This window comes from Crinia signifera, chromosome 2, assembly GCF_055691185.1.
Source record: "Crinia signifera chromosome 2, ASM5569118v1, whole genome shotgun sequence".
Taxonomy (NCBI): domain Eukaryota; kingdom Metazoa; phylum Chordata; class Amphibia; order Anura; family Myobatrachidae; genus Crinia; species Crinia signifera.
Genome location: NC_139218.1, coordinates 336,926,775 through 336,941,212, shown reverse-complemented (window position 1 = coordinate 336,941,212; position 14,438 = coordinate 336,926,775). Strand labels below are relative to the sequence as shown.

The following is a 14,438-nucleotide window of genomic DNA, read 5'->3' as shown; positions in this document are numbered from 1 at the left end:
ATTTCCTTTGAAATCAGGTCCATTTTGCCGGCAAAGGCAAAATCGCGTCCATTAACATGGCACACGACGCAATTTTGCAATAGGGTTCAACGTTAAAGTTTTAACGTTGTAATCACGTTGATCGTGTGCCATTATAATGGCACAAGATGTGATTAACCATATTTTACATAGGAAACAATGGGAAATGGGCCAATATGGCCCATTTGTCATTGTATATGCCCAGTCATGGGTATTAATTAATGCCCCCCCCATTGTGAATGCCACCCCACTATTGACGCCAACCCGATGCGTGGCGAGCGCGCGAGGGGCGGCGGTACTCGTCCTCCGACCTTTTCATACCCCCACTATCCACGTCGGCGTGGAGTTGAGAATAGATTAGTGTGGCTAGCCCGAAGCGTGGCGAGCGCAGCGAGGTGACGCTTATACCTGTGAAGCTATGAGCGTCGCCTCGCTGCGCTCGCCACGCTAATCTATTCTCAACTCCACGCCGACGTGGATAGTGGGGTCTGAAAAGGTCGGAGGACGCTTACGGCTGACCCATCAGGGGGGTTCAAATTGGGGTCTGGGGACAATTTCACATTGGATCCAGTGTAAAAATCGGGTCTGTCGCATCGCATGCGATTTGGTCACATGCAATGCGACCCGATCAAAATCGGTGGCGCCGTGCTAGGAAACAAGTACCGTTTATTTTTAAGATTTCTCAAAAAAAAAAAAAAAAAACACGTTCTGATGCTCTAGGGCAGGGGTAGGCAACTCCAGTCTACATTTCCCAGGTCTCCTCACAGAATCACAAGTCAAGTATTTAGCTCCACCTGTGGATCTTTTAAAATGTGTTAGTCAGTAATGAGTGCACCTGTGTGGTGACCTGGAAACCATGAACTGTTGGTCGCTCTTGAGGACTGGAGTTGGCTACCCTTGCATGCCCTGCAACGGTTTTAGTACAGCCAAATAGCAAAACTACTGTATAGCAGGGTATGCTGGGATGTGCAGTTAAACAACAGTCAGATGGCCAAAGGTTCCCAATCCCTGTTCTAGGGCATAGTGATTCAAAGGTTGCCCTAACCTGATGATTGTGCAAGAGTGATACAATCAGTGGCAGTTCCTACCCTTTGGAGAAGGGGGGCTGCCACAATGCTACCCACACCTGCGGTCCCCTGCACATGTGCAGTAACTTCATAAATACTGCGCATGTGCTGGCCCAAGCCTCTAAGGGCTGCCCATTGCGGGCTGCATGGCGAGCCCGCAAGGGGGGAGGCGATCCACGTCCCCCCCCTTGTCGGGATTTCGGCGTTCGGGATTCCGGCATCGGAATTTTGAACGCCGGGATCCCGACCGCCGGCTTTTCATGCCGAATCAGATAGAACGTCATTTAAATCATACAAATTCCATTATGCAACACAAAAAAATATATATATATATATTTATTAATGAGCCAGCATTTGTAAAATATAACACATTTGGAAACACTAAAAACATTTAAGCTGAATATCTCCAAAGATCACATTGACACCAATACAGTATGTAGGTCTCACACAATGTGCTAAAGTAGTCATTACTTGTTAAGGTTCAACATCGACTTCTGAAGAACAGTTATGCTGAGTGGCAAAGTATTCCACTAGACGTCTGGTTGTAGCCATCATTTCCTCATCAAGATATTGGGTGACAATTGTGGCAAATTTGCGCTATAAAAATAAAAATGGTTTGTTACCTATTGTCTGACCATCCAGCTATGGGTGTGGATCAGTTGGTCACCAGCAAGTTGTTAGTCACTAGGGTGACAGGGTTTGTCACTGTTTTGACCCGACAGTCGATATGTACACAGGTTAAAGTGCACCTCTGCGCTCGCCATGCTTCGGGCACGGTGTGTCGCTATGCTTTGCCCACCATTTTATCCTCCCACCACACCCTAGTGCAGGGCTGGGCAACACCGGCCCTCCAGATGTTGATGAACTACACATCCCAGCATGCCTTGCATCAGTTTCAGCATGGCCACATATCCCAGGATGCTTTGCATTAGTTTTGCTGTGTAGTTCATTAACATCTGGAGGGCCGGTGTTGCCCAGCCCTGCCCTAGTGGGTGGTAGGGCATGAAATACCACCTGTCGGCACAAAAAAACCGTATGTCGACATTTTGACTGTCAACCTAACAACCTAATGACTGTCTAACAACTTGCTGGTAACCCAATGACTGTATCCCTCAGCTATAATGCATCTAGCTCTTCAATGGAAACTATTAGTTACACCTACTTCTACAAGTATGGAGGACCGCTGATTAGTTCAGCTGTAGCATTACCAAAGGGGCAACAGATGTTACATATGCAACAGACGGCAATACCTCATGTCACAGGTACTAAAACTCCCTAAATTTTTCCATTTCTACTGTATGCTCTAGTTTTAAAACAGGTTTCAAAATAATTATAGACCAGAACCTCCGCTCAGCACTGCAGAAAACTTGCTTGGACCGATTAAGCAAGTTTTTACTTTTCTGCGAACTCTCATTGGTTGCCAGATATCAGACATGAGTGTGCAGAGACAGCAACATAGGGCCTTATTCTAGTTCACTCTGACAATCCTTAGATGGACAAAACCATGTGCACTGCAGGGGGCAGATTTAAAATGTGCAGAGAGAATTAGATTTGGGCTAGTTATTTTGTTTCTGTGTAGGGAAAATACTGACTGCTTTATTTTTACACTGCAATATAGATCTCACTTTGAAGTAAAACCCCACCCAAATCTAATTCTCTCTGCACATGTTATATCTGCCCCACCTGCAGTGCACATGGTTTTGTCTAGCTAAGAAGGAATTTGCCTCTAAGAGTGAACTAGAATAAGGCCCATAGTGAGGTTGGCTGTAGGCCAAAAACCACTTAAAGCAAAGAATTAGAGCAGAAACTAGTACATCTTGCACTCTTTACTGTGTGTTCGTCCAAGCTTAAAAACTTGACTTGCAAAAAGTAATGTTATGACTAGTCCAGGCATTCCCAACCACTGTCCTCAAGGCACACCAACAGTGCAGGGTTTTGTTATATCCAGGCTTGAGCACAGGTGGTTTAATCAGAATCACTCAGGTACTAATTAAGTCACCTGTGCTCAAGCCTGGATATCACTAAAACCTGCACTGTTGGTGTGCCTTGAGGACAGTTGTTGGGAATGCTTGGACTAGTCCTACCAAGCAGACCTTTATTAGGAGCGGGTTGATCACACTATCCAAGGCCCTCATCTTTAAGGGTCCTCCCTGGCCAGCCAGAGCACATGTACAGCAGGATAAGGAACCTGCATAGTATCACAGGAGTATCCATTTAAAGAGCTTCATGACTAGAGGAGATATATTAGGGTGCTATAGGTAACCGATTGATTCCAGCCTCTCCCCTACTTCTATACAGCAGGCTAGATTGATATTGGTCCTGTTATCTAAAGAGGACATTTGGGACTGAAGAGAGACCGTTCTCCTGAGACCTGTCCCAGTATGCAAATAGTCTCATTAGCAGTACAGTGGCTGCTGCTATTCTTGCATGTGTCAATATTCACAGCAAGAAAACTATTTGAAGAGTGTAATATGTGGAGCTACCCCCCAGGGCAGGCGACAGGGGGGGTCAAGGGGAACACCTGTACCGGGCCCCAAGCTTGTGAGGGGCCCCAAAGTTCTGACGGGCTGTAAGCATAGCTGTGGCAGTGCAGTGCCTAGAAATGGTTTATAAGGCACCCACCTGGATTCCTGTAAGGGTACTTACCCAGACACCCCTCCAGTATTAGTGAATATTAATTGATTGTGTCTTTTGTAATAATAAAAAAACACATTCAATAAGAGGTATACAAAAAATGTTCTGCTCAAGGGGGCGTGGTTAGTGGGCCCCAGAGATATCAGTGTACTGGGCCCCAAGATTTCTGTTGCCAGCCCTGCTACCCCCCCCCCCCCCATCTCCACTAATTGTGGCAACCCAAAAAAGTTGGGTTGACCATGGTCATATTTATATTTTATCCCTGTCAACCACATGAGGACCTAGTATCTACCGAGACCTGCAGATCTTTTATACCTAGACTTACCATACTACTTCTAAACTGGGACACTGATTAGTTATACCGTAGCCGAGATTAACAGCAAGTGCAATGATGGCTTGAAGTCAGCCCCAGAACATGTGTAATTCATGACTGCCCTGAGGGAAAGCATCTTAACCCTTTGAGTGCCAACATTGACGTGAGATGTGCAATTTATTCGCTGAGAATGCCGGCATCACTCAAAGCACTGTTCTTTTTTGGGTGCAATATTTAAGTAAACTACAATTAATGACTTGGCTGTACAGTATTTGAATTTATACTAAACAGAAAAGTCTGAGCGACGCTGGCATTTTTAGCCGATATTTTGAGGATCTCTCGCAGCAATGCTGGCAGACGTTTAATCTTCTCTATACTTTATCCAGTAAAATAGTCTGTTATTAAACTTAAATAATTTAACTTTAACAATGAAAAAAAGCCAGCATCAGTAGGATTACACAATTCTTAAATTGAATCAAATGCAGATACTTACAAAGAAAGTCTTAGTCCGAAATACCTCCAGCCTTAGCAACTCTTCCATGGTCAAGACATCCATGCTCTTAGACTGGCAGAGAAAGCCGCAGGTGGCAGAGCGTTTGGAATGCTCGGTCCTAGAGAGGAAAGATATAGGATGTTTTATAGAACAGGTTTATGCATAGTTGGAACCAGCAGTGGCACATACCTCTGCAGAGGGGGGCTGCCACGACGACGACGACGACCCCCCCCCCTCTACTTCTGCTGCAGCGGCTGGTGTGCTCCTGGTCCCCACAAGTCTGTCATGTGCTAGCCCCAGCCTCTATGGGCTGCTTTTGCAGCAGCCCCCGGAGGCATATTCAGGGTCCCGGGTCCGGCGCAGAACCCATTTTTAAAGAGGCATCTCGAAGGGAGGGAACACCTCCCACTGGGACTGCCTTGAGCGACTGGCAGGTTGGACTTCCAAGGAAGTCATTGCCAGCCACAGTGAAGCCAGAGAAGTCTTGCAGACTGCATCTGGCTTCACTTAGGCAGATAACAGTGGTACAAGTTACCTGGGGGGCTGCAACCCTGCAGTCCATAGGTAAAAACTGCCACTGGTTGGAACTATAAACCAAGGTGGATGAGTTTATACTTTCTGGCCACTGAAAACATCCTGAAAACCATGATGACCTGTCTGGTAAAAATAAAATGGCACCAGTAAATATTATACCACAATATGGTTATGGTGGAGCTACTGTCTTGCATTCCTTACTGGATTTTTTAGACATTACCAATGTTTTTGATGCAGACCACTGGGCTAAGCAGTTTTGCCAATGTATGTCCTTCGCCTATATACAAGTGTGCAGATGTGCAAAATCAATGTTGAAGCATCCAGTCAGGATATTACAGTAAGTGTATCTGTTTGTCAGGAAGCGCGGGTTCCATTTTTTAAGTTAATGCACAGATACCTCCTGCAGGAGGCCAATTGGGGACTGCAGGTTGCCTAAATACTCAGCAGTTAATTAAACCAGCCATTCTGCAGGTTGCTACTGCTCACACAATTTTCCCCCAAAAAGTCAAGTACTGTAATTGAGGATTAGCTCTGCCACAAAAACCACTGCAAGACCCGAGGAAGAGTGCTTCTAGCATCCGAGATCCATAATAGAAGTGTACCAAAAACTGAATGATTACCCAAGTCCCCCCTTATATACAACTTAGTATTATAAAGGACTCTTCCAGCCAATAAAATACTTACCAGGGATCATCATCCGGCTCCCAACCCTCCAACTCTTTCAGGCAGTAGAAACAGCACGCTACATCGGGCTCATTCTCTGTAGGGCAGTGTACGAAGCCCGCCTTGGCCATCTATAGGAGCATAGATAGCATTGCATCACATGTTATGAAAGATTTACATAAACCGCATTCAAAAAAATATAATATGCATTTTTTTTTTCCGGTAGGGGGGAGGGCAGTCTACTGGCTCAGTTAATACTCAAGGTAACAACCGCCCCCTTGAGATGACAAATAGTAGGAGGGTCTATGTAAAGGGACACTTCTAATTAACATGTATCAAAGCAGCAACAATTAATGTTCCTTGTTCGAAAGACACAGTAACAAGTTGTTTGAATAAGTGGAATTTTGAACCACACGCCTCATAGTTAATAAAATGCTCAATATAACATCCCTTTAAGTCGGGATACTCATGGATAACATTTTGGGGGGTATTCAATCTAGGAGAACGGCTGTAAATCCTTGCCGAGAGCAGTGATCCTGGCCCATTTGCGGTCAGCCCGACAGCTGAACGACAGGCGGGAATCATTGTCCAGCTTGCGGATCGGCACAAAGGGGGCGTGGCCGCGAAAACTGCGGCCGGGATAGCCACAATCCACGGCCGTTATCGTCAGAATGGGCCCGACAGCATCCAAAGTTGGGCCTGTTCTGCCGTGATCCCACATCAATGCCGTCGCTAAAGACAGCATTGAATAGGGAGTCACTGCTATTTCCCCCCGTCAGAAATAGCGGGGGCACTTTAAATACCTGTGTCTTATTAAAAATAGGAGAAATGGTACAAACATTACCTGGTCACTTCCCAACTTTCATGAAGGCGTTTCAGCACCTGGCCTCTGTCCAAAATGTGGTACGGCTAACGCCAAATTTTAATCACTGTTTGGTCTGGTCACTACGTAAATAAAATTGTTGGGACTAGTTTCTCAATTTATCCACTGGTATGCCTCGGTCTTAATTTTTTTTTAATTGGTTTGCTCTCACTCACCACTCCAACACACTTCCTCTTCTTCCAATTATCCTCACGATGGTGAAAACCTCATACTGACACACTGGACCAAATCCTCTATCCCTTCTTTATCTGAACTCAAGGACAGAATACTCCAGCTTTTCAGTTTTGATATACTGTAAGTTCACTAGGACTCAGCATCTCCCCTTCACCTGTTTTGTTTTCCCGAAAATGGGATCCTTTTGTTAAATCTCTGGACCCTAATTTACATTCGTAGGGTAAACACCTACCCCAGCAAGTTGAACTATAGTCTCATACTACGGTCAGCTACTCCCTCACACCTTTAGACTGATGTATTGATAAGTTACCTTCATGCCTCTGCAGATATAATATCACGACTACAATGTGAATTCTCACCCTATGGCTATAGATTGTAAGTTTGCGAGCAGGGCCCTCCTACCACTATGTCTTTGATTAATCACGTATGTGTAGGGGCAGCAAAATGAAATTATATATTGACACTCCCGCCCAAGAAGAGTGTGGTACCCATGTCCTGATAAAGGGAGGACGCTGAGCATACTGTACCCTGCCACCCTCCCCAGAGCACACTGACATCACAAGCTGTCCCTCTTACGCAGCAGCAGAAATAGGCAGTCAGTATGCAAGCAGGACAGTATACAGCACAGGTTGAGACACAGCATCATTCTGTCTTAAGTGCCCAGAGCGCCTCCAATGCTTAATTTAGCCCTGGTTGTACCGCTAGGCAAGCCTACACATTACAGGCTGGGGAAGGACATTGGATGCCCACAATTTAATAAGGGCTGGGCATGGAATCAGCCATCAAATATTTTGATGCAATGAAAACAGACCATCACCAAAAGAATTTCAATAGAAAAATAAATTCATATGATTTGAGCATGCTCACACATCAGTAGTGGGGCTGGCTGAGAATGCAGACGAGACCATTGCAACACCATCACATGTTAACCATTCAATGGCAGCAATCACCAGAATGTTGCCATCAAATGGTAAAAATACTACCATCAGAACAAAAACTAATGGCTGAGAACCATCACAATGCAATGCCCAGCCCTACGGCACACACAGGCACCAGTGAACTCAGTTTGCTCACCAGCTATATGAAACCCCCACAAAGTACATCAAAGAGTAAAGGTGCATACACACTGAGCAAATTCCCCTTCTCAGCTATTTTTACCATACCTCCCAACTTTTGCAGATGCCGGGAAGGGACCAGGTGCGCAGCAATTCTTCTGGGGCGTGGCCTATAATCGTGGTGCTGCCGCGATGCCACGCCCCCATTTTTCGCCGCTGTGGGGGCAACAGGGGGACTCACAACTGCCCCCAGCCGCGGGACACGGCCTATGGCGGGAGGGACGGGGGAATGTCCCAAAATACTGGGACATTCCCACGATAAGCGGGACAGTTGGGAGGTATGTTTTTACTGCTGTGAACAGCTTTCCATAACAGGACAAATGGAAAGCCATTCAGTCCATGCTTGCCTACCTGACCCTCTCCATGAGGGAGAAAATGCTCTGCTCCTGGACTTCCCTGGTAATGTAAGATGTGTTTCACCACAGGTGGTGATGGCAATCATACACTACCAGGGAAGTCCAGGAACAGAGCATTTTCTCCCTCATGGAGAGGGTCAGGTAGGCAAGTATGACAGTCTCTGCTTGTAATTCTGGCGGCCAGCAATGGTGCAGGAGCGCACATCACCTGCCCATACACAATGGGCTGCTTTAGAGCCAAAAGCAGCGCAAAACAGTGAAACTGGGCTACTTCATACTTGCCTACTTACATCTTCACCTCCGTGATTTGCGGGCTGCGGAGAGGGCTTAAATGCAGCGATCGCGTAATTTAAGCCCCGCCCCCTCCCCATGGACCCGCGATTTCATGTAATTTTAACCAGCTGGCAAGGGACGAGCGGGGCAAATCCCAGAATGCGGGAGACTTGCCCACCTTCCCGGGGGGCCGGGAGAAGGACACGATTTCCAGGAGGCTCCCGGCCATTCCGGGAGGGTAGGCAAGCCTGGGCTACTTTCAACTTAAAATCATCCAAGTGGAAGTCCCTTAAGCCGAACATATAGATTGAAGTTGCCAGACCGTTACAAGTCATTTTAAGAATTCTGTTATTAGGACAGAAAATCTACCTATCTGCTAATACAGAGATCTTAATGACAAAACCATACTCCATAGTTGCCTACCCTCCTGCATTCTGCAGGAGACTCCCTGAAATAGCAGCAATCTCCCTCTCTCATTAGTCTAGCAATCTCCCTCATTTCACCTAGCCCACAATACACTTACATTTTTTTTTGGGGGAGGGGGGGGGGGGGGGGGGGGAAACACACAAGAGATAGATACATTTACATTGAATCCTTAGCGCCATGTCCCAGCACTTTACCAAGTATAGTATCTCTTACTAACTGCTTTGGGCTCATCTACATTTGTGTATAACTCATTTTAAAAGATTCCTCTCAGATGTAGCAGTGCACACCCACGCTTCTAGGTGCCACGTTTACAATCTCTCTTCACAATCTCTCCATATAATCAATGGGGCGCTGTGCAAAATTCTACCACCAACTATAATCTCCCTGAAACTAGTTTTCAAAAGTAGGCAAGTATGCCATACTCACATTCTCAGGGGTACATTTGCAGTTTTCCTTGAAAGGCCAGTCCATAAATGTTTTCAATCGTTTGTTATAATCATACATAGTGCTGAAGTCCGTCAGCTGCTGCAAAGTTTGCGTAAACCTCAGCTTGGCACAATGCATGTTTCCTTTATCTTTTAAAGTTTTTCTTTTTCCTATTTATTCAAACCTCTTACCAGCCAGGGCACATCTATTTATACTTACTGAAGCTGCACCTAGCCAGGCCTTAATTGTGGGAAGCTGCTAATTAACCTGTTGAGTGCTGTCAAATTACCAGGAAAAGAGTTGCATCAAAAAAAATCTTCCAAAATATTATTATAGATTAGCAGAAACCAACTATTTTACAGTCTACACTGGAAACAACGATAAAAAAAATGGTCTGGTCTAAGAAACAAACCAATAGGAAATATATGGTTGTAACTCTGCACAGGTGCCTAGGTCAAGGGTGGCCAAACCGGTCCTCGAGATCTACCAACGGTCCACGTTTTCCAGATCACCTAGCTGGTGCACAGCTGTAGTCATTACTAGTCACATTTGCAAACATGGTGCATTCATTCCTACTACAGATCCACAGGTTGCCTGGAAAACATGCACCTGAGACATGAACTGTTGGTAGATCTTGAGGACAGGTTTGGCCACCCCTGGTCTAGGTCGACAGTCAAAAGGTGGACCACTACTGGTAAACAATTAATAGATCGACACATGAAAAAGGTGGACATGCATTAGTTTGACATGTTCAAAAGGCCGACACAAGCAAAATGTCAACAGTCAAAGGTTGACAAAAGAAAGGGTCGCCATGAGTTTTTCATGTTTCTTGGTGTCTACAGTAGGTCGACATACAGTAGGTTGACCGTAAAATTATTATATTCTCTCTCTATGCCCGCTGGGATGGTAATGTATGAACAAGTAGGTTACAAAAACATATAAAACTCATGTTGACCTTTTCCCATGTCGACCATTTGCTTGTGCTAACCTTTTGACAAGGTTGACCTAATGCATGTCGGCCTTTTTCATGTGTCAACCTTTTAACTATTGATCTAGTGTGGTCGACCTTTTGACTGTTGACCTAGATACTGTCGATATAATGACCGCATGCCCTCTACTTTGGTCCTCAAGGCACACTAATGGGTAAATGTATAGGAGTTCTATAGAAGATGGGATGTTGCCCATAGCAACCAATCAGATTCTACTTCTTATTTATTAAGCACCTTCTAGAACAGGCATGTCCAGGGCCGGTGCAAGGCACCGGAGCGCCCCAGGCGAGTCGGGCTGGGGGCGCCCCGGTGCCGGGGGGGGGGGGGGGGGTGGTACCTGGCGTTCGGCGCTGTCTATTTAAATCTGGGGGCGGAGGCAGCGGGGGTCCCTGCAGTCTATTAAAAATCACGAGCGCTATCCGCCGGGCTATGCGGAAGCGCTTCTAGTGTGAAAACTCTGGCAGCACGCTGATTGGCTGCCAGAGTTTTCACACTAGAAGCGCTTCCGCATAGCCCGGCGGATAGCGCTCGTGATTTTTAATAGACTGCAGGGACCCCCGCTGCCTCCGCCGCCAGCTTTAAATAGACAGCGCCGTAGCTAGGACAGGTACCCGGGCGGCATTTTCCGCCCTCCAGTGGCCGGCGCCCTAGGCAAATGCCTAGGTTTGCCTAGTGGTGGCGCCGGCCCTGGGCATGTCCAAACAATGGCCCTCCAGCTTTTGTGAAACTACACATCCCAGCATGCCTTGCCATAGTTTTAGCATTCCCTAATAGCAAAACTGTGGCAAGGCATGATGGGACTTGTAGATTCACAACAGCTGGAGGGCCATAGTTTGGACATGCCTGTTCTAGAAGATAATAGATATAATTTGACTGGTTACTATGGGCAACATCTCATGTTCACTAGAACTAGATAGATATAATGTGCAGCACTTAATATCTATCGACGCAACATTTGACCGGCGGGCCTGCGCATCGTGTCGGGTGACCCATTCAACAAAAAAGTTGGTCAAAAAAATTGTACAGTGTGTATGCACCTTAAGGCTGGACTTTGGATAACTCAGTATGAGGACTGGGCTTTGCATACCTTGGTATTAAGACTGGGCTTGCTTTGCATACTTCAGTATAAGAGCTGGGCTTTGCATACTTCAGTATAAGAACTGGGCCAAAGGCAGAACTCTGGGAGGTAATGGAGTCATCTGCCGCCGAGCTCCTGCTTCCAAGGGGGCATCTCTTCTCCACTGTGAGTTTGAATCCGTTAATTGAAAGCCGTTGATATCGCTTCTCTGGCTGTCTCCTCCTCCTAGCAGGACCATAGATGTCACACAGGGGCGGATCCAGGAGAAAATGACAGGGGGGCACCATGATAGGAGAGGGTTTGGGAGGGAAAGGGGGGATTAGTGGTGCCAGTGTACATGCTAAGAGAGCGGTGAGAGAGAGGAGAGCAGAGAGAGGGCGGGAATGGGATTAAAAATAGGCCCTGGCGTTTAAAGTATACAGGCCCACCTTGGTGACAAAACTGAAGGATGTAGTTATGCGCGCGGCGAAGGCGCGCTACGGAAAAGGGGTGTGGCCATGCAAAAGGTGGCGTGCCTTTGAGTGTAGTGTACCACACCATATACAACTTCTACGCATTATGCAACAAAATACTAGACCCCATTATACTTGCAAAGAAAGAAGAATAATAATCTTTTTTTGTTGGGGAAATTATGTAACGTAATTTCTAATTTATGAGAAATAAATGGAGGTAGGTAGGGGAACGCAAAAGACTCAATCTGTCAATGCCCCTGATTCAGCAGTCAATGCTAGTATCACAACATAAGGGAATGGGGATGTGTTAGGATAAGAGTGAAGTGTATTAAGAATTAACTTTGGTACTTGTTTCCTAGCACGGCCACAATTGCATTGATCTTGTGCCCTTAATAGTGGTATGCGATGGCCCCCGACGCGATGGACCCGATTTCCCATTGAAATGCATTGAAAAGTTAAAAAATCGCGTCGGTCGCGTCGCATGCGGCTAAATAAGCATTAAATGGTCCCGACGCGATGCCCCCGATTTCCCATAGGGAACAATGTTAAATGGCTCAATTTACCCAAATCAACAGGGAACAATGTTAAATGGTCCAGAACCCCAAAAAACACCCCTGAACAGTGAAATGGCCCCCCAAAATTAGTTAACGCCACCCCACGATCAACGTGAACCCGAAGTGTGGCGAGCGCAGCGAGCCCGCGAGGGGCGGCGGTACGCGTCCTCCGACCTTTTCATACCCCCACTATCCACGTCGGCGTGGAGTTGAGAATAGAATAGTGTGGCGAGCGCAGCGAGCCACCGAGCCCGAAGCGTGGCGAGCGGACGCGGATACCTTCACAGGTAAACGCGTCCCCTCGCGGGCTTCACAGGTGTCCGCGTCGCCACGGACACCTGTGAAGCCCGCGAGGGGACGCGGATACCTGTGAAGGTATCCGCGTCCCCTCGCGGGGCTCGCTGCGCTCGCCACGCTTCGCGCTCGCCACACTATTCTATTCTCAACTCCACGCCGACGTGGATAGTGGGGGTATGAAAAGGTCGGAGGATGCGTACCGCCGCCCCTCGCGGGCTCGCTGCGCTCGCCACGCTTCGGGTTCACGTTGATCGTGGGGTGGCGTTAACTAATTTTGGGGGGCCATTTCACTGTTCTGGGGTGTTTTTGGGGGTTTCTGGACCATTTAACATTGTTCCCTGTTCATTTGGGTAAATTGAGGCATTTAACATTGTTCCGTATGGGAAATCGGGGGCATCGCGTCGGGACCATCGCATGCGATTTTTTAGCACGCATGCGATGCGACCGATTTGATTTTTTACCTGCGATGCCCCCGATTAGAATCGGTGTGGCCGTGCTAGGAAACAAGTACCTTAACTTTTATTATTATCTCTAAAATAGGTACTACACAGACATATATATTAAACACAAAAGTTAAATATAAATCAAAAACACTTGTTATGTTGGGATGCCGCAATTATAGGGTTCTAAGTGGTTCTGCCTCCAATCTAGAGAAAGTTTTTTCTCATAGGTGTCTGGTTCAGCCTAGAGGAAAGTAACAAATGTAACAACAAATCAGTTTTCCACAAGGTATGAATAACATATGTATCAAACAGTGGCTACCACAGAGTTTATTGTGAAGAAACATGGGGTGAGAATTAACAGGATGAGAGATTCAGAAAGTGAGAGAATTTGTAAGAAATGTCCATTTTTTTTTTAAAGCGGCCATCATTACACTGCTAAACCAGTTTCATTTTGCAGTGTAAATGATTGCCGCTTTAAAAAAACTGGAGCTTTCTTACCAAATCTCTCACTTTCTGAATCTCTCATCCTATTAAATCTCACCCACTGTGTCTGATGAAAGATAAAACTCCAGCCCAGGGGCGGGCTGGGCCGGGGGGCAGGGTGCCATCTGCCCCCCAGGCCGCTCTGGCTGCTGTGCTGCGGGCCGCGCTGCCGCGGCCGTGTCCGCGGCCGCTTTGCTTTTTTTTTTTTTTTTCTGCCGGCGGCCATGTTCCTGTGGTTTTCTATATGATGTCAGCGGACTGCGGCCACAGGAACATGGCCGCCGGCCTCCACGGCTACGTGGAGGAGGGCTCCGGCCGGCAGCCTGTTCCCTCTTGTCCCCGGCGGGCGGCAGTGGCAGTCGGCAGACGCTGGGTGCGGTGGGGACGTCATGACGTTGACGCCTCCCACCCACGCGTCTGCTCTGCACTCTAGACTGGACTGGAGGAAGGCTGGGGCCGCACGCTGCTGAACTACTCGTGGCGTGGGGGACACTTCAGGAGGCCGCCGCCGCCGCAGAGACGCAGAGAGGGGAACTGAAATTTGACAGAGTGACACAGTAGTAAGTTAACATAAAAAACTACATATCTGTTGTGCTGTGTCATGTATATTAATAATAATGCCATGACACCACAGGCTGCTCCACCTGTATAATAATTCGTGTCATGGCATTACTATTAATAATAGTAATGCCATGACACAAATTATTATACAGGGGGAGCAGCCTGTGGTGTCATGGCATTACTTTTATATTATACTGGGGGAGCAG

The 14,438-nt window shown here is 46.9% G+C and overlaps 1 protein-coding gene across 1 annotated transcript; it reads right to left on the bottom strand.

The window, feature by feature from the left end:
- Positions 1–1,401: 1,401 nt before the first annotated feature.
- LOC146059135 (baculoviral IAP repeat-containing protein 5.1-like) lies at positions 1,402–9,562 on the bottom strand. The gene is made up of 4 exons (XM_083171253.1): positions 9,376–9,562; positions 5,744–5,853; positions 4,526–4,643; positions 1,402–1,682 (listed from the first exon to the last, which is right to left on the bottom strand). The coding sequence occupies exons 1-4, from the start codon at positions 9,511–9,513 to the stop codon at positions 1,560–1,562; spliced, it is 489 nt and encodes a 162-aa protein (XP_083027379.1). The 5' UTR covers positions 9,514–9,562; the 3' UTR covers positions 1,402–1,559.
- Positions 9,563–14,438: the final 4,876 nt, after the last annotated feature.

What these genes read in the sequence shown, in the direction of transcription:
- LOC146059135 (XM_083171253.1), bottom strand. Translation starts at nt 9,513, where the DNA reads ATGCATTGTGCCAAGCTGAGGTTTACGCAAACTTTGCAGCAGCTGACG. An exon ending in GCAAATGTACCCCTGAGAAT is followed by an intron (nt 5,854 to 9,375) that starts GTGAGTATGGCA and finishes ATGCTCCTATAG; the next exon opens with ATGGCCAAGGCGGGCTTCGT. An exon ending in TTCGGACTAAGACTTTCTTT is followed by an intron (nt 1,683 to 4,525) that starts GTAAGTATCTGC and finishes TTATTTTTATAG; the next exon opens with CGCAAATTTGCCACAATTGT.